Genomic DNA, 22377 nt, shown 5'->3' with positions numbered 1-22377 from the left:
TAGATCTATTCGCCACCGAAGAGAACGTGCAATGTCAGCAGTTCTGCGCGTTGGAATTTCCAAGGCGGCACTCGCTCGGAGACGCTTTTCGTCGCGAGTGGAGTTGCGGTCTGTTGTACGCCTTTCCGCCTATACCACTTCTGCCCAGAGTGCTGAAGAAGATCAGGCGCGACCGGGCCCAAGTCATCTTGGTGGCTCCGGATTGGGCACGAAGTTACTGGTATCCTGAGCTACTCAGTATGTCCATCGATCCTCCGATACGACTGCCTCTTCAGGAGGACCTTCTGTCGCAGCAACAGGGGACCGTCCTCCACCCGAACCTGTCCAGCCTCCACCTCCATGCGTGGAGATTGAACGGCGACAGTTGATGCCATTTGACTTGCCTCCTGAAGTCTGTGATGTCATTCTGGCAGCCAGGCGTCCCTCCACAAAGACGGTATACGCCTGCCGGTGGAACAAATTGGTGGCATGGTGCACAGCAAAGGCTGTGGATCCCCTTTCTGCCCCTCTTTCTGAGGTTCTCCTCTTTATTCTTTCTTTGGCCCAGCAGGGCTCTGCTCTGGGCACCTTGAAGGGTTATCTTGCTGCAATCTCTGCTTTCTTGAGGCTTCCTGAACAGCCTTCTCTTTTCAGGTCCCCTGTTGTCTCCTGTTTTCTCAAGGGCATTACTCATATGTTCCCTCCTGTTCCCTTCGTAATGCCTCAGTGGGACTTGAACCTTGTTCTTACTTTTCTGATGTGCGCTCCCTTTGAGCCCCTTCACAACTGTCCACTTCTTCTACTTACTCTGAAAACTGCCTTCCTTGTGGCTATCACCTCCGCTAGGCGGGTGAGTGAGCCAGGCTCTGTCAGCTAAGCCTCCCTTCTTTTCGGTTCATCCGGATAAGGTTGTCCTCCGGACCCGTCCTTCTTTCCTTCCTAAAGTCATGACTCCCTTTCACATCGGACAATCTGTCACGCTGCCCACCTTCTTTCCGCCTCCTTCAAAAGATGAAGAGAGGCTCCACCGTCTGGACCGAAAACGTGCGCTGTCATTTTATTTGGCCCGCACAAACCAGTTCCGGGTGGACGACCAACTTTTTGTTGGATATGTAGGTGCGAAGAAGGGTAAAGCTGTGCACAAGCGGACCATCTCGCGGTGGGTCGTGTTGTGTATTAAACTCTGCTATTCTTTGGCGAAAAAGGTCCCTCCTGTTGGGCTGCGAGCCCATTCCACCCGGGCCACAGCGGCGACGACTGCCCTGGGACGGGGAGTCCCCTTGCAGGACATCTGTCAGGCGGCGACGTGGGCTTCACTGCACACGTTCGCCAGGCACTATTGCCTGGACAGCCAAGTCCGGAGAGATGGCCACTTTGGCCGTTCTGTTCTCCAGGACTTTCTTGTGTGATCTTGGTTCGCAGACCCACCACCGGTGTTGGTATTGCTGGGGTATCTATTCTAAGGTGAGGAATCTAACTAACGTGTTTCTTTCAGATGAACAAGTTACTTACCTTGGGTAACGATGTATCTGTAAGAAACATTAGTTAGTTAGATTCCTCACCGACCCACCCAGCCTCCCCGTTCTGTGAACCGACATCTAGGGTTAAGGTTCTCCCTTTCAGGGCCCTAGATTTTTTGGCACCAGTGTCAGTCTCTTGCATGGCTCAGCGTCCCTGGCGCGTAAAGCTATGTACAAGAACTGATGTCGACGCGCGAGGGCGGCGTCTAAGTACTCCGACGTCATTCCGGCGCACGACGCCAACGACGGACGCGGAGCCGCAGACGACGCCTAGCGACGCGCAAGGGGTATTGCTACAAAAATCTTTCCGGATCCAGTCTGACGCCTGGGGATATTCTAAGGTGAGGGATCTAACTAACTAATGTTTCTTACAGATACATCGTTACCGAAGGTAAGTAACTTGTTCCTCTAATCCCTCTGCCAGCATGTCTTAAACCTCACTTTTCTCTTGCAGCTTCACTATTTAGCGACTACCCAGAGTGTTGGGCCTAGCCCAAAATAAATAAAGCAGCAACCCCCGTATGTCACTGTTGTAATTCTCAACATGTTCCTCAAAACATTAATTCATGTGTCTGTGCCTTTTGCTAGTGGTATCAAACATAAAAGAAACATAGAAATAGAAGTATACCTGTGTTTTATAGGTCTAGCATCTTTAGGTGCATAACATGTGCGAAAATACATGTACACGTACAGACATACCTCAGTTACAACACCATGCAGACCGTAAATCTTGACAGACGGAGCGTCCCATTTCAGAGACCTCTAAAATTATGCAGCGTACTTCAACTGTACCTTTCCACAAACTGATACAAACTACCATAATCACTAATCTATCTACCAATGTACACATATTTCTATGCACAATCGATTTCAATCATCATTTCAGTACAATAAAACAAACCACAATACGCATCTGTACATTTCGTAACATATTTCAAACATCACACTGCTCTTATAATTTAAAAACTTTGAAAATAATGCTTTCAAATCTCAAAATATCACTACAAAGAGTGAAGCACTACTATATTACCTACTGGCGGTCGCCAGGAGGTAGTTATAGTTAGGACCACGTTTCCATAGGAAAACCTCAACATTCTATTTTGAATAACTTTGGCGCCGGTCGACGAATCCTCGCGAATTTCTCAAAATAGGTAGGGCGCTACGCTCCGCTCCTACCCTGAAAGTCTCGGGGGGATTCGTCAAGCGGGGGCTGAGATAAAAGGGGGGTCCCAAAACGCGTTTTTCCCATGCATTTTTCCATAGGACCTTTAGAACGAGCTACAGCCCGAACGGCTGAACAGAATTACTAAAAATTTGGCAGAGAGGTAGTCCCTAGGTCAAGGAAGTGCCTTTTGTAGGTTTGGTGTAAATCTGTTCAGTAGATTCTGAGAAAATAGCCTTTAAATCAATATATATATCTGAGCCCGCTTACGGTACGCTTACCGTACGCTTACCGTAAGCGTACGGTGGCGTGCGCGAGCGCGATTCTGATTGGCTCTTAGATCTTAGTAAACATTCCAATCGGCCGAAACCAGGAAGCGGCGTCCGCCATTTTGTCTCTCGCACTGAGTGTTGTTTAACAAACCTGATGGCCAAAAACATGTTACGGGGCTGTTTTGACAACTCCCTCCCACATAGTCATGTTAAGGGAGCCCCCAAACATCCCCCAAGAGCAAAAAAGGTTTTATTTTTTTTTCGGCAATTTCGCCGATTACGCTTACGGTACGCTTTACCGTACGCGTACGGTCACAAAATAACAAAACAAAATAATCCACACTTTCTCCTCCCCGTGTGCAAACGGTGCCCGCACGCCTCCATTCGTGCATGGCTTAGTAGAGCACAGAAATTCCCCCAAAAAATTCAACAGATTACCGATCACAAGGAAGCGCATAATATGTCCTCCATGTGCGCACGGTGCGCGAAGCGCATCGTGCGTACATGGCCCATCTAGCGTAACGTGGGCACGGCACTAACTGCGTAAAGTGGGTGCGCGGTGCGCGAAGCGCTCCCCGTGCTCACTGTGCGCGCACGGTGCGCAAAGCGCACCGTGCGCGCACGGAACGAACTGCGTTAAGTGGGCGCGCACGCCACGAATGGCGTAAAGTAACTTAGCATTTAAAAAACCGTACAAATTCACTGAAAAAACCATAGGTTTCACACACGTTATAGTTAGGAATTAGCATTTAAAAAACCTTGCAAATTCACTGAAAAAACCATAGGTTTCACACATGTTATAGTTAGCGGAAATTTTACTGATAAAAAACCAATGAAATTGCCCCGTTATAGTTAGTGCTGGCAACTATAACTCACGCGACCGCAATCTTCTGCTGATGACATATGTGTCTTTATGAAAAAAAAATATTTGTAATATATGTATAGCTAAAAATGTATGGAAGAAGACATGGGCAAATAAGTGTCTAAATACAGTATTAGCATCAGCAGAGGATTGCGGTCGCGTGAGTTATAGTTGCCAGCACTAACTATAACGGGGCAATTTCATTGGTTTTTTATCAGTAAAATTTCCGCTAACTATAACATGTGTGAAACCTATGGTTTTTTCAGTGAATTTGCAAGGTTTTTTAAATGCTAATTCCTAACTATAACGTGTGTGAAACCTATGGTTTTTTCAGTGAATAATACATAACATACCTTACACATTTGTAACTCACCTTTTAAATAGTATTGCAGAATATGAAATATCAGAAACTCATAAAGGATTTTCTTTTGCACACAATAAATGTAATGCAACACTCTCAACAACGTAAAACCAGTAATGGCAATCATTCCCTCTCTTTCTCCACACAAATAAATGCAAGTAACAAATAAAATTGCTTCCTACATTATTTAAAATTGTGAAACACATTTCTATTGATTAGACATATTAACCCTTTCTAACTGTCTTCTAAAAGTGCCCAAACTGGTTCTGTAACTTACAGGAGTTGCGCCTCCACCATGGTGACAGAGTGTAGTGTTGTGATGGAGCCACAAACCCTTACATAAGTTCAAAAACCTATTTCCAATAATACTAGTATTATCTTTTTAACATAATACTACTTCTAAACATAGTACTGATTTGGGAAAACTTACTGTAGAAGCATATCACTTATATATAAGTTAGCATTTCATATTTTAAAACCACAGTTGTTTCAACCCTTCCCCCATTCTGCGTAATCCTAGTTTCCATAGTAACACTTTTCAACATTCAACTGTACCAGAGGTTGCAAGTTCACCATGTTTTCAAGTTCAGCACACTAGCTTACTAATGCAAATAGCAGGCGTGGTTGACTTTTACAAAATATTACCTTATCCTATCTACTGTACCTTTCAAACATTTTTCAATAACAATCAGAAACATGCTACTTCAGGAAAGTAACATGCATCCTATTTTTGAGTACACAATTTTGATGATCAGCCAATCATTTATTGGTTTGCTCAAAAACAGCTTGTTCTCCACCATTTTAGATAACTCTCATTCTACCAACTGACTACCTCAACTACATGCATCTTTTGATTCCTTCCAGACATCCCTTTCAAAATGCTTACAAGGGCACAGCTATTTTTTCTGGTGCAAAAGGTGTGCTGAACGCAGAAGTATTGACAAAGACAGGTTTGCAAAATGTCAGTATTAAATGATTTGCACAGAGAGAACTAAAGTGGCCTTTTTGCAACTCCAACCCCCTGACCTCATGATTGTGCACTGTGGTGGCAATGGCCTCGGCACATTGACTGGGGTGGGAATGCTAATTAAGGACACCTTTGCACAATTGATGTTGCTTTTGCCTCACACTGTCTCTGTATATTCTAATATATGCCAAAGACAAAAATGAAAGTGGTCAAATCTATTCTGTCCACAGATTGAGAAAGCTAAGAAAAATGTAAATAAAGAGGTTTCTGCTTACCTCAGAGATCATAGGATGGGCTCCATCTATAACAACAATCTACTTTTTGAGATGCATGACATCTACAGAAGTGATGAAGTCCATTTCACAGATTAAGGAAACAGAGTTTTTCTCAACAACCTCAAGCTGTGCATCCGCACTTACATACATCTCAAACAAAGTCCTAATAAAAACAACGGCTCTTTTTAGAGCCAACCTATAACCCAACAGTGAATTTTATTTATTTTTTTAACATGCATGCTATTTTTAAATATTTTCCAGACTCGCGAACCTGTTGCGACTCCAAAAAAGAAAAAGCATGAATTCAATGCACTGCAACACAATACAATTTTCAAATGAAACTTTTAATTTTAATTTTAAAAAAAAATATTTCTAACTCTATCAAATGTGATGTGATTAATAACTTGAATCTCACTAGCTCTATAAAAAAAGTTCACAAATGCAACACTATCTTCTGAATGATATACTATTACATTATTTATTTAAAGTGGATCCACAAATCTACCCCAGTTTTACACAGGAGGTCACTGAGACGCTATGGGGTCTCAACTCCTATCACAAAACAAGAAAATAAATAATTAATACCTCCTAGATACATTGCCCGATATCCCCCCCGGGAACCCCATCCCTTGGGGCCCGGCCAGTTAAAAAACAAAACAACTTTTTAAAAGGAGAGGGGGCTGCTTGCCCCCTTCCGGGCCATTTTGGGCCCTTGGGACTCCATCCATTGGGGCTTGCCCAATTCTTTTTTTTTATCACAGGATGAGATACTCTCCCAAGAAACGTGGAGTCTGCACACCCCCTATAGGAGTGGGTTCTCCTCCTATGGTCTAAATGCCACAAGGAAAGAGAAAGGGAGGCCATCAGGAGGCCTGGCGATTTGGGTCAATAATGCTCTTGGCCTAAAAATAAAGTCGGTCTAAGTAGATTCCCCATATATCCTAGTTAAAGATCTGGAATCATGAAGCAATCTGATAATTAGGATCTAGATTGTTTACATCTGGGTTGTTCAGGGCTTTGAGGATACTAACACTATCAAAGTTCTAAATCATGCACTGTCCGACTCCATTGATAGTGCCCCAGTTTTGGAAGCAGGGGATTTTAATTGCACGTTTGAATCTTATGCCCTGACCCGGCCCCCCCCCACCCGTCCCCGAGACCTGACCGAGGAGTGGGACAGTGTCTGGCAGGTCCCACAGCCAGATCTCCCCCCAGTTAGGTGGACAGAGAGTGGTAGCCAGGTTTTGGCGCTTACATTGCAACACGACCTGAGAGCCACTAATGGGAGAACAAAATCAGATCAAAAAGGGGAACTAACTTTTATTAGACCTGGCTATGCCAGTCGGATCGATTATTGCCTGGTTGCTCCTAGTCTTTGGCCATTGGTTCATTATATGGCAATGGCCAATCGTCTAGCTAGCTACCATAATGCCCTGATCCTTTCCCTAATAAACCAGGGTGACAATGCAACCGAAATGGGCAGCAGGGGAAAGAAGGATCTGGGAGAAAGGTTCATTACGAACAATTTGAGAACGATTAGATGGGATTGGGTCGAGGAACTTCCAGCGGCCCTGGAAATAGTTCAAGATAAAGTATGCCGGGATGTGGAAGAAATGTCAAAACTTCCTAAAGATGCGATAGTTGAGAAACTGACTACTGATAAAACTCTATTCAATGAGATTAGGGGTCTGTTGTCTAAACTATGTAGGGAGCAGCATAGTCGGATCCAGCCTAAGCAAGAACCCCAGGCAGTTGTGTACACTCAGGACTGCAGGAAAGCCAAGGTCGACCTTGTTCGGGCAGCAAAATCTACTGACCACTCTTATCTGGTGGCTTGTAGGAAACGTTATAGGAAAGTACTAGAGTTAGCCAAGAAGAAATGGGAAAGTTCACTTTGGTCCTCCCTACAAAAAGCGTCAATAACTAAAGATTCTCAAACCTTCTGGAAACAAGCTGCTTACTAAAACTGGAGTTTTCAGTCCAGCCAGAGGAGTGGGTGACCCACTTTGGGGGTCTCTATGCACTAGGTAGTACTGAGGTTGAGGCTCCAAATTGAGCGTTGGGGGAAACTCGCACGATGATATGAAGGACCTTCTGTTCTCCTTGGAAGAAACCTGGGTGGCAATTTGCTCTACCATTCCTGCTAGAGCGCCCGTCCCTGACCGAATTCCAAGCGATCTGTACAAAGAGGACTTAACTGTCTGGGCTCCTTATATTAACATGATATCAAAGGCCATCACAACAGGCATAAATATTCCCCCCCCCCCTTGTGGAACATAGCTGAAATAATCCCTGTTTTCAAGAAGGGCGATAGAGCCAACACAGCCAGCTATAGACCTATAAGCCTAATTGACTCATTACGGGTCCAGGATTGGATCTCAGAGCATCCTATTCTGAGTGATTTCCAAGCAGGCTTCCAGGCTAAAATCAGCACTTTCAGCACGGTCTTCTGTTTTTGTGTATCTGGTGGAGGGAGGTCAGTATTAAAGGGGAAAAGTTATATGTTGCCTTTGTGGATTTTCGCACTACATTCGATCTAGTACTGAGAGCTAAGTTGTGGAGAGTGGTGGCAGAAATGGGCCTTCCTCATAATTTACTAGAAATCTTAATTCGGTTGCATTCTTCAAATACAGCCCAAGTTAGGTGGTGGGAAAACAACCAACTCTCTGAGCAATTCCCCGTTAAATGTGGAGTGAGACAAGGGTGCATTTTAGTGCCCACGTTATTCTCTCTCTTTATAAATGGGGTGGTAAATTACCTAGATAGGGACGGATGTGATGCTCCGAAAGTAGAAGAGAGAAGACTACCAGCCCTACGTTTTGCGGACGATACCCTAGTAATCTCTAAATCCCACCTTGGACTGCAACAATTGTTGAATGATTTTACTGGGTTCTGTAAGGAGCATGGCCTGGTACTAAATGAGGCTAAAACTAAATATATGATTTTCTCTAAGGGGAACACCAAACCATCTAAAAAACCCATGTATGTAGGTAGTAGCCCCCTAGAGCAAGTTTCTGCATTCGATCATCTGGTTATCCATTTAACCCCAAAGCTAAAATGGGCATCACATATTGAAGAAGCCTGTTAGACTTGGTATCTTGTGGCGTCTTTCCCCAGAGTTTTTGCTTTGTGACCTCCCGGTTTTGACTCTTGATTTTTCTGGCTTAGTGTCTCTGCGCACTTTTCTCACTGCTAATCAGTGGTAAAGTGCAAGTGCTCCAGTTGTAAACTGTGTTATGGCTTGGTGTTTCCATGATTGGCATATTTGATTTATCTGTCTGTCCCTAGTAAAGTGCATTGAGCATGCCAGGGCCTGTAAATTGAATGCTGTTAGTGGGCTGCAGCACTGGATTGTGCCACCCACGCAAACGGCCTGTAAATGTAACTCTGGCCTGCCATTGCAGAGCATGTGTGCAGTCTGGGACTGCCATTTTGTCTCTGCAAGTGTACCCACTTGCCAGGCCCTAACCTTCCCTTTTCTTACATGTCAGTCACCCCTAAGGTAGGCCCAAGGTTCTCCTGTTGGCATGGTGCATTGTATGTGAAAGGTAGGACATACCTTGATGTGTGTGGCATGGGAACTAGGCAGAAAAGTAAAGTTTTGTATGCCTAAACTCCGAATCTAAAGATGCATTGTTTTGTAAAGGTGATTTTTACATTCTGTGTTTGAAAATACCACTTTTGGAAAGTAGGTATTTTTTTGCTCAACCATCCAGTAGGCCTCTGCTGGGGTTGTGGATTGACTGTCTGGGTTTTGGATGACAGGGGCTGGGGAGGAGCCGTGGCTCCAGATAGTCTAGGTGGGTCAGGAAAGGGCTGAATAGACCTGGGCTGCATTTAGAGTAGGGGGAGGAGATTTCCTTTCACCTGAATAGGCCTGGTCTGCCTCTGACAATGCCGTCTCCACCTCTTGCCAGGAAGCCACACCAGAGAGGGCGAACTGGTTCTGACTGGGCACAGACACACTCTGCCTGAGAGGACAAAGGATTTTGGGCTATAAAAAGTGGGGCCCAAACCCCTGAAGTTTAGAACTCTTTTTGACCAAGAAGACTGCCAAAAAGAAGAGCTGGGGAAGCTGTGAGTAGGTTCTACCACTTTGCTGAGTTGGCCTGCAGTGGCTGCTTCTGTCTTGAGCAGTGAAAGGACTGGACTGAACTTTCTGCAATCTATTTTTGTGAGTTTCTCCAAGGGCTTGAGGTAGAGCTTGCTCCCTGTTCAAGAAGTCTCAGGAACAGCAAAGACTTCAAGTTCTTCTGCCCACAGCACTGGGGACTGTGTGTTTTGTGCTGCAACAGAAGAAAAAGCAACCCGACTCAGTGTCCTGAAGGCACCGCAGAGGGCAACGCCGCACGCGATTCTGGTTTTGGCCAAACGACGCCTGCTGATGCCGACACCGAGCCGCTGCTCGCACAGCGACCTGTGGGAACCGCACCTCGCATCGCCTTGCTTCACTCCGCCGCCTTGGTATCCCTGACGTCGCCGCTCCATGCCGAAATCAATGCGGAGGCTTGCACCATGGTTCGAGGGCACTGCTTGTAAAGTTACACGGCACACCGCCCTCATCCTGCACCGCAATCTTGGCCTACCGGTGCCATCGACTCCAGTGCGTCAGCCAACGACAGCGCTTCAGCAACGACTATGCCGCTGCTTGCACCGTGACCTGCCAGCACCGCGTCACTTCGCCCTGCGTCACTTCGCACCGCGACCCTGGTCTCACCGACGATGCCATCTGATGCCGCCACCAAGCCGCTGCTCACACTGTGACCTGAGGGCATCGCACGCCGCACCGCTGCACTTCGCACCGCAGCACCCGACGCCTGCCGACACCATCGCTTCTGACTTCAACCACGAGTAGTCCAGTGTGCCTCCAAGGGACCGATGACTCCTACACCGACCTCCAGAACCGACGTTTGCGGACACCGTGCTTTCGGAAGGTCAACGAGAGGTCGCCGATGCCCTGCATTTCTAAAGGTACTGTTTTGCAGGTCTTCCTGACACCATAGCTGGCCCGCGATACCGCAGTCAGCCAGAACTGTTTGGATTTGTTGTTCATGATGCCGTGGTAGCCCCAGAGGGAGTTATCGACTTCAAGGAACTGTTTTTCAAATTTATTTTGATAACTAAAGATTTCTAAGTACTGTATTGTGGATTTGTTTCGTTTTTGGTATATAAAAATATTGGCTATTTTTCTAAACTGGTGTGGTGTCCTTTTGTAATGTTTACACTGTATTACTGCTGGTTATGTGCTTTACACACTGCCTCTAAGATAAGCTTGACTGCTCGTGCCAAGCTACCAAGGGGGTGAGCAGGGGTTATTTTAGAAGTGTAACTCCCTTATCCTGACTAGGAAGAAGGGTTCCTACTTGGACAGAGGTGCAAACCCTTGCCAACTAGCGACTCCCATTTCTAACATTGGTTGTCAGCGGTGAGGATAGAACTTGCGTTTGCAATTGACTTGCAGTGATTGGTGTGCATTACTACCATATTGCAGACCGTTATGTACCACATGCTGGTTCTCTTTCTTTTTGGCCTATTTTTGATTCTGCCAGATTTCTGAGAACTTGAACTTGCTACTTCATCATGCCTGAATCAAGAGCATCATCTGCTGCATCTTTGGAAGTTGCCTTTGAGGAGGATACGTTGGAATCCTACGATGTGGAAGAATTGAAGGTTATTTGCAAAAACCTAAAATTCCAAGTCAGAGGCTTCACCAGGAAGGAAGAGCTACAAAAGGCGCTGAGGGCCTGGGTATCAGCCAGAAAGTTTGAGGGAAATGAGAGGGACCCTTTAACACCAAAGGAATAGGGTACAAAACAACAATGTCACAAAGAGGGTTTCTTTTGGACTAATAACCACAAGTTTTCTGAAACTAAAGTTATATACTTATACACCCACAGAAAGAATCACATCGGTCATTTCAACTATTCACACTTCATTTGTACCATCCATGCAATGAGAGTAGAAAGTTAAATCCAAACTTCAAAGTACACAATTTAGTAAAAATAGTAATTTTGTCAATTTATTTATTACCATATCGAAAAAGAAGATTTTTATACGTACAAGAGAGTTTTTTCAGAAACAATTTAAAATCAACAATCTTTTACAAAATACTTAAAAATTACAGAGAGTCACAAAATTGAGTCTTGATAAAGATGGTGTAACAGTTCATTTTCCATTGAAAACCGTTGACGCTTCTTGACACAATCCATGTACGTACTGGAACCACAGATTATGAATAAATTGTAATATCGGGCCCTAGTTGTTGTTTATTGTTTTATCATGGATGTGTGTGTTATGACAAAGTTTGGTGTCTTCTCCTAAGTGTACTCTCCCTATAGAGTTTGTAATTTTTAAGTGTTGTGTAACAGATTGTTGACTTTAAAGTATTTTTAAAGAAACTCTTTCTCAATTGTACGTATAAAAATCTTCTTTTTCCATATAGTGATAAATTGACAAAATGACTATTTTTACTAAATTGTGTACTTTGAAGTTTGGATTTAACTTTCTATTCTCATTGCATGGATGGTACAAATGAAGTGTGAATAGTTGGAATGACCGATGTGATTCCTTCTGTGGATTTATAAGTATATAACTTTAGTTTCATAAAACTTGTGGTTATTAGTCCAAAGGAAACCCCCTTTGTGACATAGCAGCCAGAAAGTGCCAGAGAGCAGTCTTGAGATCTCAGTGGAGAGGCGGAGGAACCTATTCCTAGGGTTGATGCGCTTTAGGGAGGGGGAGCATCCTCCAGGGCAGGCAGAAGTGGCCTGTCCCCAGAGGAGCTGGAGGACAGGCGGGAAGCGAGGAAGATCGAGTTGGAAAAACTCAGGATAGAAAGTGAGAGGGAAGACAAAAGGATAGCCATGGAGGACAGGAAGATGACCTTAGATCATGAGCGAAGTCTTAAAGAGCTGGAGCTAAGGAGTAGGCCCAGCTCAGATGGTGGCAGCAATTAGACAGGGCAGTCAGATAGAATTGTGCACATCCCCAAAAATGTAGGCAAGGAGTACAAGAAGGGTGGTGACATACAAAGGTGGTTCCAGGGGTAAGAGGCATCTATTCAATTGAATGGGGTTGCTGAAAGGAATTGGGGGGCAGGGTTGTGGTCTCTCTTCCCAGAAGAAGCTAGGGATACTCTGATAGCTTTGGGTAAGGGGCAGAACCTTACCTGTGCTCTCCTCACCAGGTATGGACTCACTCCTGAAAAATACAGAGAACAGTTTAGGTCCAGTAAGAAGTCTGATGCCAACACTTGGTTGGAATGTGTGGATTTGTTCTGCAGGTCTCTGGATGGCTGGGTGAAGGGCAGTAATGTGACAGATTGTATGGGGCTCTATAATTTGATTGCATGGGAGCACTTGTCTAGTCTGTTTTGCAGAGCTGCTCCAGCACTTGGTTGATAGTAAGCTGACTGACCCCAGGAAGCTTCCTATAGAGGCGGACCGCTAGATGAGTACCAGGGTCCACAAGAAAGCGTTTGGGGGATACTCCGCCAAAGGTGGGCAGGGTCCCCAGCAGAAAAGTGGGGGGGGGCAAGGGTAAAGCACAGGAGTTCTCTAAAGGCCCCAAACTAACACCCAGGGTAAAGGTTCCCATCCCCAGGAGATAAGAAGCAAGGGGTCTCTTCAGGAAAGCCAGCTGAGACTGGCCCCGCAAGTATTTTGCATGTTACGAGGTGGGTCACTTGAAGGGGAACCCAAGTGTCCCAAGAGGGCACAGCCACCCACTGGTGAGCAGACCAAGGTGTTGACGAGTGTAGCGCCTGGGAAGGAGGGGTGCCCACAGGAGGGTGGACACCCCCTCCTGTGGGTACATTCTGTAAAAAGTGGTGTAGTAAGGCCTCCTCTGACGATCGGTGTCCAGCGTGCAAGGCTAGCTCCAATATTCCACTTGTTATTTTTTTGTCCCCATACAGAACCCTGAGGGGCAAGTGGATTGTTCCGTTGTGTAAACGTATTGGTCCTGGTCATTACCTAGAGGTTTTGAGAATTCTAGCCACTGACATCCGCAGGGTGGTAGTTTATGGTTCAAACGTTTTAAATGTATTATATGAGCTGGTTTTTTTTTTGTAGTCTTACAAACTTTACACATCAAATCCTGCTTCACTTCTTGAACAGTGACATTTCTTTTAATTCTGCACTGTTTGAACTATTATTGCATTTTGTACTTCGTAAAATGATTTTTATTGCCTGTACTATTTTATATTTGTGTTGCACTACGCACTTTGTAAGACCTTTGTGATCGAAAATAAAGTTATTTGAAGATGGTTCAGTAAACTAACCATAATTTTCGCCTGTCATGCACTTTATTTGACCTCCGATATTACATCACTCATGGTGTTTTGGGGGATTTTGGATTCGTAAATCCTCCCCTGCTCCAATAGAAACAATGTTATGGTGCTGTGGCTCTTTTGTGAGATCCGGAAGGGCGGGGCTTCTTTTCTGAGTAATGTGAACGCAAATCAGAGCTGGAAATCCTGTACGTTTTTACAAAGTTGTGCTTGGTAAGAAAACATTGATTTTTATTTTTGAGTGTAGGGGTTTACTAAGTTCAACTTAAAAATACAACCGTAGCAGTACATTTCAAAATTCCTACGTTTTAAGCCTTTTTAGAGCTGCAGTACTAGGAACTGGAATTGTGTCTCCAGGACCTGCCATTGGAGCAACAGAGACTCTTTGAACCATTATAGACCATTGAAGAGAGTTCATTGGGTTCTTTGAATGTATAGTCAACTTCCAAGTTGTTCTTAACCTTTTTGCTCAGATCATTACACTCCTTGCCATTGGAGAGCTTTGCAGCAAAGGAGGCTAGCTAGTATTTTTTGCTGTGCTTTTATTTTCTGGGATAGGAAACTTTTGTACTTTAACAAGGGCTTTTGGACATGATCAATTGCAGAGGAAAAGTCGGGAGAAACATGCTCAGAAAAGAAATGAAGACTAGGAAGATCCCCATACAGACGGTTACAGAACATCAACCGGTCAATCATGTGGAAGTTCTTCGTAATCCCTCCTGGAGAAATGAAGCTTTCCTCTTCCTGTGACATACGCATTATGCAGTTAAAAGCTGAGCTTGCAAAGCAGTGGCAAATAGGGCTTTGCGACATCTTCTAAGCACAGGCATCTTAATGTTTGGCATGAAGGCCAGTTTAATGTGGCAAAACGGAAGAGGGAATAAGAAATAAGAGGCTTTTGCATCTGTTTCCGCATTAAGGAACGCCATCCGTTCTGGAGAGTGATTGACTCAAGATGTCCTACAGGATTTAGTGGGATGTGAGTAATCCTTGGTTTTCCTCAGTTGACATGTGCTGCTTGGTGTGCAAGATGGTAATCTCAATTGGAGAGCATACTGCCTGACCAGACCTGTAAGAAGTTCATATTCCATTGTTGACATGTTTTTATTCCCCACCCGAAAAAATGAAAACGCGAAGCAATGAAAATGTTTGTTTTTTTAAAAACAAAAAAAACTAATGGCTGCTTTTAGAACCTACCTTCACGGTTAAAAAAAATAGATGAAAATGTATATTGTTTGTCTTACATGTGAGTGAGTCTCAATCAGTCACTGCAAGCAACAAACATGAGGAGAGTCTGGTGAGATTGAAATTTTATTAGAGAGTTAGTGACAGATTGTGTGGCAATAAAGAAATGAGTCGGAGGGATTGAACTGTGAGTAATGCACAAAAGGCCCCGATCTCCAGCCAGGCCAGCCACTGTGGGAGGCCACCCTCTGCTCTGTATGACTTTCTGCAATGTACAGGATGGATTGACAGCAGGAGCTTACCACCCTCTTTATGCAGCCATCCCCTCTGTGCATGGTTCGTAGACATAGGTCAGCAATGTAGGTTGCCTGCAAGAACTAACCACTTGCTACTCCCGGTGTACTGCCCTCAGTGAGTGGTCAAATTTAGCAGTGCATGGTCTTTGACTGTTGCACAGCAGGGGTGTGCTGCAGAAGCGAACCACCCATCATTTGGCAACCAAATCCTGCTCTACCCAGCCTGTGGCCTTAGTCGCAGCAGAGTCTGGTGCCCTCTGCACGGGTGAGCGTCAGGGCTGTCCTCCAGTAAGGCTGTGCACCCCATCCTCTGTGAGATGGTGCCTGACTTTTGCTGTGTTTGGACTTCAACCTTCTACCATAAGGGTGGATGTAGGACCTGCCATCTGGCCAAACCGTAAGCCCCACTTCCCTTGGGTGTCAGTCCCCCCCCCCCTTCACACCACGCATGACCTTTGGCTGTGCACCGCATGGGTGGGCTGCTCGACCTGCACTGTGGAGGCATACACATGGTCTGGCCCTCCAGGTAGGCCCTGGTCTCCAGCTGCCATGGGAATCCCACCCAAGCTGCGCACACAATCAAGCCATGCACAGCACGGCTGTATTGCAGGATTTAACCACCGTTCACTGCTGGTCATCAACTCCTGCAGCACTAGGGCTGTGGTCCTAGTCACCCCCTTCACCAACTGGCTGAGCTGCAGGGCCTAACCTCTGGCCAGACATTGTGCCCCACCCTCTGCTGACGACCGAACCCCTTTCTCTGCGCAGCCGTGATGGGCCGTGAGGCCTCTGGCCATGCCCGGACCCCCAACTGTCCTGGAAGGGAACCTGAATCCTGCTGCACCAGACCTTCAGCGTTGTGCAGTGGGGTCAGTTGCAGGCCTCACATCCCATCTTTCATGGATGTCTGACTCTTGCCTTTGGCCATAAACAGTAGAGGTGATCTGCAGGGCATGGCCTCTTGCTTGACATTGCACTCCACCCTCCATTGGGGTCTGTCCCTGCTGCAACTCGCTTCTGACCATGCATAGCTAGTGTGGGCCCTAAGGCCTGGCCTCTGCTCAGGCTCTGTGTCCTACCCTCAATCGGTGTCCATCACCTCCTATGCACAGTTTTGGCCCTGTGCCTCTTGGCTGGGACACAGGCGCCAAAGGATCAAGCCTCTGTGGCCAGCTTAAATGACCTGGTTTACCAGCTCACGGGCCTTTGAAGCTCGCCGGTCCTGCAGATTCCACACTGGGTTCAAGGCACTAGGGGTTTACGGTGGAAGCTGAGAAGAATCCATGAATCCTACGAAAAAGGTCATCATTTTTTTAAAGTTTTAACATTGAGTTGGGATCCCTATGACCTGGCCAGCATAGGTGGACCCACGTTACCCCCTTATGTGCCCTTTCTTCTTTACTTAACAGGAGCGGGGACTGAGTGCCCATGCTCAGTAATAGCAGCTGAAACATTTTTCCCTGATGTTGCAGCCAGTCAGTCAATTGTTGTGGTGCCGTGGATCTGTCTCTGGATCTACTGTACCAAAATGGGCAACAGGAGAAGAAAAAATCCTCGATTTTAGCATTTTTTAAAAACATTTTGAGACTTGATGGTCCCTATTTCCGGATTTGCAGAGACCTGCACCAATACCACTACCACCACCTATACCACTTTCAATACCACTACCACCAATACCACCACTGCCAATTCCACCACCAATACCATCACCACCGCCAATATCACCACTGCCAATTCCACCACCAATACCATCACCACCGCCAATATCACCACTACCACCACCACCAATACCAACACTGCCAATTCCACCACCAATATAACCACCACCAATACCACCACCACCATCAACACCACCATCACCACCACCACCAATATCCACACCGCCAATACCACCACTACCACCATCACCACCAATACCACCACCACCAATGCCACCAACACCATCAATACCACCAATACCTACCTGGGTTTCAGGGCATGAGTTTGCCGTCCCGGGACCGGTATTAGGATACGATCAGGAATGGAATCAAAAATCACATAATTCTTATTGCAGCAACACCCCCTTGTCATGTGTCACTGCAGTAGGATAAGGACTGGACAAACCACGAACCGGAAGGTGGGGCTAACCCCGGATGGAATCCAGAAGCAAGAGAGAAGGACGACAGGAGAAGGAGAGAGGAGGTTCCTGAGTCATTGGAAGAAGGAGGAGAATGCTCGAGCGGAGAAGGTGTATATGCCAACAACGGAGAGAAACCCCAAGAGGACAGCGAGGCGGAAAATGAGGCAGAGAAGTGGAGTGAGGAGTGGTGGAACTCTCTGGAGGATGCGGAAGTGCGGTCGCAACTCTGGAGAGTTGCGGCGGAGCGGGTAAGTCCACACAGGATGGGTGGGTAGAACCAGAGAAAAAGCGGGGAGTGAAAAGCACGTTGTTAGAGGGGAGCGCAGGTGCAGAATCCATGCCCCTGATTCCCTGTCCCTCACACAACAACCTCCCAAGGGCACCTGCCAATAGACGGCATTTGTATGTTATGCAACCTCGGTGTCATGGAAACCCCTAATTAACGCACCCACCTTTTATGCTTTACTTTTGTGATATCCGCGCATGGTGAGACAACCTACGGAACACTCCAGTGAGAAAGAAGGTTGATTTCAGGCTTTTTTATTTCGGCCAAAGACATAGAACAGGTGTGGTGAAGGGTAGATATCATCCCTGTATAAAAAGACCACAATAATTACTGCTCCTTCTTATCATCTTTTCTGAGCCTCCATGAGGTTCCATTGAGGAGAAGATGGCCAGCAGGAGAAGGAGGAAAGAAGAAGAAAGAGGGATCAAGAGAAAACCCAAGAAGGCCTTTGATTTCCCCTGATCATCTGAGTGAAATAAAAACCCACAATCATTAAGAAATATATACAGCCTCTGCGTCTGTTTATTTGGCCTACCCTCCCACACACCACCACCACCACCAATAACACTCCACCACCACCAATACCACCACCACCATCAATACCTCCACCACCACTAATACCACCATCTCCACCAATACCATCACCTCCACCAATACCACCACCACTGCCACCAATACCAACACCACCAATACCACCACTACCAATACAGTGCCACTACTGCCAATACCAGTACCACGAGCATCAATACCACCACCACCAATACAACCACCACCAATACCACCACCAATACCACCTCCGCCACCAATACAAACACTAACACCACCATCACCACCACCACCAATACCACCACCACCACCAATATTGCCACCAATACCACCACCACCAGCAATACCACCACCAATTCCACCACCGCCAATACCACCACCACCACTAGTACTAATACCAATACCACTACCAATACCACTACCAATACCACCACCAATACCACCACCAGTACCCCACCATCAACATTACCACCACTAATAGCACCACCAATACCTGTACCACCACCTCCACCACCACCACCTTTACGACCACCAGCAATACCACCACCACCAATACCACCACCTCAGCGCCTCTCGCTCACTAGTAATAGCAGAGGCACTGTATGAGGCCGGAGCTGCAGCCGAGACCGACCCTCCCTCCCTCCCTCCATGCCTGCCATAAAGCACAGCCCCCCCCCCCTGCACCAGGAGGTGAAGCCAGGACCCTACTACAGCTGGAGTGTTTTTTTTATTAGGCCAAAGATAGCAATGACATTACGCAATGCTAAACAGCACATTCAAATCACGGAGAGGGCAGGAACTAGCTGCCCCTTCTGGTGGTCCTCCTGAGCCGCAACAGTGGAATGACCGAGGGAAAGGTGTTGGAGCACTTTGTTAGTGTTTATAGCTCAGATCCTATGTAACCCTCACTTCACACTTTGTATCTGTGTAATTTACAACACTTTCATACCTTCTTCACTGCACTATTTATCACTACTTTGAAGATGTCGCAGACCCGTCTCTTCCACTGATATTTACAATCTAACAAGCGGTCGAGAAGGCCCTTTATTGCACTGCTATAGGTCTTGCATTTGCGACAGTTTAAGCTATTAGTATTGTAAATGACAATGCCTTTTATTTATGTTTTAAAACCCAAAACCTAAATAAAAGGCATTGTCATTTACAATGCCAATAGCTCAAACTTGCGTGAATGCGATACCTAATGCATTGCAAATGCTTGTTCTTGCACCTGCCTGATCCGCACAAAACTTGCCATGGAGAATCCTTAGTTGATGTGCTGCTGTTATTGTTTTGTTGGAAACTTTCATGCAGATTTGGTACTCCGCACTAAATTTGGTAATAAAACATAAAATTCCTTTCCTTAGGAACCTTTAATCATAATTGCACTGGTGTTATCATTCATGCTGGCAGGTGGGAGGCATGAGTTATGGTGTGCACTGTTCATGCCATATCCTAATTGGTGAATATCGGGAGGCTTATATGTTTTTTTTTTTTATAGTGGAGTTTTATATAGCGCGAACTAGACCAGAAGGTATCTGAGCACTTTACATGAGCAGTAGTTGCGTTTCAGACGAACACATTCATGTTTTTTTTATTTTTTGGTAGGCACGGGGCGATTAAGTGATTAACTCTGAATCACTGGATGTTGAGCGTCCTTGCCGAGCCTCGAACCTGGTTCCCCAACTTTGAGGTCGACCTCCCTAGCTGTTAGGCTACACCCTCTCCCCAATATTTAGTGTTTATTGAATCATAGCTAACTTGTAACTGCATTGTTTTCAGGTTTACATGCCACATACCCATTCTCAACTGTGCAGTGCCTTTTTAGGTCGAGCCTGGGCAGCGCATGTGCTGCTCTGCGAGGCATGCTGTATTCAGGTATGGACTTGAAGCTCCTCCCACTCTCCGCCCATATTTTTCTTTGGCTTGTCATTGTCCACTGTAAACTGTGGCTTTTCATTGGTCAATGTGCTTGGTAATCCCTCCTTAGTACCGCCTCTCCTCCTTTAGTAACCTCCCATGAGGACACCCCCTGTTACGTGTGTTGTAACTCTGTAGGCTTTAATTGCAGCCTCCCAGCACTATTTTCACACATAAATAAAAGGCATTGTCATTTACAATGCCAGTAACTCAAACTCTTGTAAATACGAGACCTAATGCATTGCAAATTCTTGTTTTTTGTCAGATCCTGACCTATATACAGGCACTGTTTCAAGGACCTGTCTGTAGAGAACCCCTGCTGCGCATGCGGTTCCGCTGTATGCAGCGGAGGATTGCTGCAGGGACTGGTCCTCAGCCAAGATCCACGGGAAGACTTTCTCCTCTATGCAAGACATTTTGTGCAGCGGGGATTGGCTGAATTCACTGACAAGTAATAATATTTATCCCCATGAGTTATGCTCTCAAAAGATGCATACGACTCACACCACTACTGCCTCTTTTTGGTAGGCTTGGGTAGTCTTCATTTTCCAACCAAAAGCACTAAAACTGGGGCTTGGCGTTATTCTGTAGCTTAGCATGGCCATTCTTGCCTGAAACTGTAAGTGCTTATGCAGCAGCACCTTTTTTTAACATCCTATTTTCAAAAGATGGTTTGATCTGGTCACTGGAGCATAATAGATGTGCATTGTAGAGACTATTGATCCTTGGAAGGACTACTGCTATTGGGTAAGTTGTTTACATGTGATATGCAACAACTGACTTTGACATGTTTACTTGTAATTAAACCAATGGTTCTAAAATATGACTTTCTCTCCCTTTCTTTGTCTAGGAAGACTTATAATCAAATTAAAAATCGGTACAGTGATGTTTTGTGTCTTGACCAGTCCAGAGTGAAAATAGGACCAGTGGAAGGTGATCCGGTAGGTAGAAGTAAAATGCATTCACTTTGGTGATTTATTTTGTTTTTATTATAACAATCCATAATTGTTGACTAATACTTAGATTACTGAAAATTAATACCTGTAACAGTTCACAGCAGGCAGTATGCCAGCAGTGGAGTATACAATACAGCACAAGCTACCAACATAGTAAATAGGAAATGATTCACAACCATGTCAAGCATGATGGATGAAATTAGAAAGTAAAGTAGGGAACACATCACATTGTGCTCTGATTTCAAGTTTTCCACCCATCAGTTTTCATGGGAATACCCAGGTGTTGCTACCGTACTCACTGTGCCATGGGACTCAAACTTAGCCTCCCTAGTTATACCAGAACCGGTCTGGGATTGCTTTTGGCCTGTCTGGAGGGGACATGGCCTGGCAATTCAGGCTGGCCTGTTCCTATTGCAGCAGACCCAAGAATGATTTACTATTGGCTAGTCTTTGTCCAGAATTATGTAGTACGCAAATAAACTATGGTCTTGAATGTGGCCTGAATAATGGATGTATGTCGTTACAACGCACACTTTTACAACGCATGCACTTACAACGCATTTTTTACAACGCATAATCCATTACAACGCACTACACTTACAACGCATGACACTACAACGCATAATATTAAATTGCATTTAAGGTAAGTATTAGATAGTATAGGGGTAAAAATTACTATTTTAACTCCAGGGGGTGGAACAGTAGGGTAAGTGTTGGATAGTATAGGGGTAAAAATTACTATTCTAACTCCAGGGGGTGCAACAGTAGGGTAAGTGTTGGATAGTATAGGGGTAAAAATTACTATTCTAACTCCAAGGGGTGCAACAGTAGGGTAAGTGTTGGATAGTATAGGGGTAAAAATTACTATTCTAACTCCAGGGGGTGCAACAGTAGGGTAAGTGTTGGATAGTATAGGGGTAAAAATTACTATTCTAACTCCAGGGGGTGCAACAGTAGGGTAAGTGTTGGATAGTATAGGGGTAAAAATTACTATTCTAACTCCAGGGGGTGCAACAGTAGGGTAAGTGTTGGATAGTATAGGGATAAAAATTACTATTCTAACTCCAGGGGGTGCAACAGTAGGGTAAGTGTTGGATAGTATAGGGGTAAAAATTGCTATTCTAACTCCAGGGGGTGCAACAGTAGGGTAAGTGTTGGATAGTATAGGGGTAAAAATTGCTATTCTAACTCCAGGGGGTGCAACAGTAGGGTAAGTGTTGGATAGTATAGGGGTAAAAATTGCTATTCTAACTCCAGGGGGTGCAACAGTAGGGTAAGTGTTGGATAGTATAGGGGTAAAAATTACTATTCTAAGTCCAGGGGGTGCAACAGTAGGATAAGTGTTGGATAGTATAGGGGTAAAAATTACTATTCTAACTCCAGG

At 45.4% G+C, this 22377-nt stretch overlaps 1 protein-coding gene across 2 annotated transcripts in view; it reads left to right on the top strand.

Annotated features, from left to right (window-relative positions):
* The window catches only part of LOC146866579 (tyrosine-protein phosphatase non-receptor type 9-like), a 998267-nt gene that overhangs the window by 526218 nt on the left and 449672 nt on the right, over nt 1-22377 (top strand). For both annotated transcript variants that reach the window (XR_014971897.1, XM_085636628.1), the window contains exon 8: nt 20888-20978. Coding sequence is in view for 1 of the 2 variants with exons in the window: in XM_085636628.1 (XP_085492754.1) it covers nt 20888-20978 (91 nt within the window). In the remaining variant the exon portion in view is untranslated. The remainder of the gene's footprint in view (nt 1-20887; nt 20979-22377) is intronic.

The sequence above is a fragment of the Triturus cristatus genome, chromosome 2_1, assembly GCF_964204655.1.
Source record: "Triturus cristatus chromosome 2_1, aTriCri1.1, whole genome shotgun sequence".
NCBI lineage: Eukaryota > Metazoa > Chordata > Amphibia > Caudata > Salamandridae > Triturus > Triturus cristatus.
This window is presented reverse-complemented; position numbering and strand designations above follow the sequence as displayed.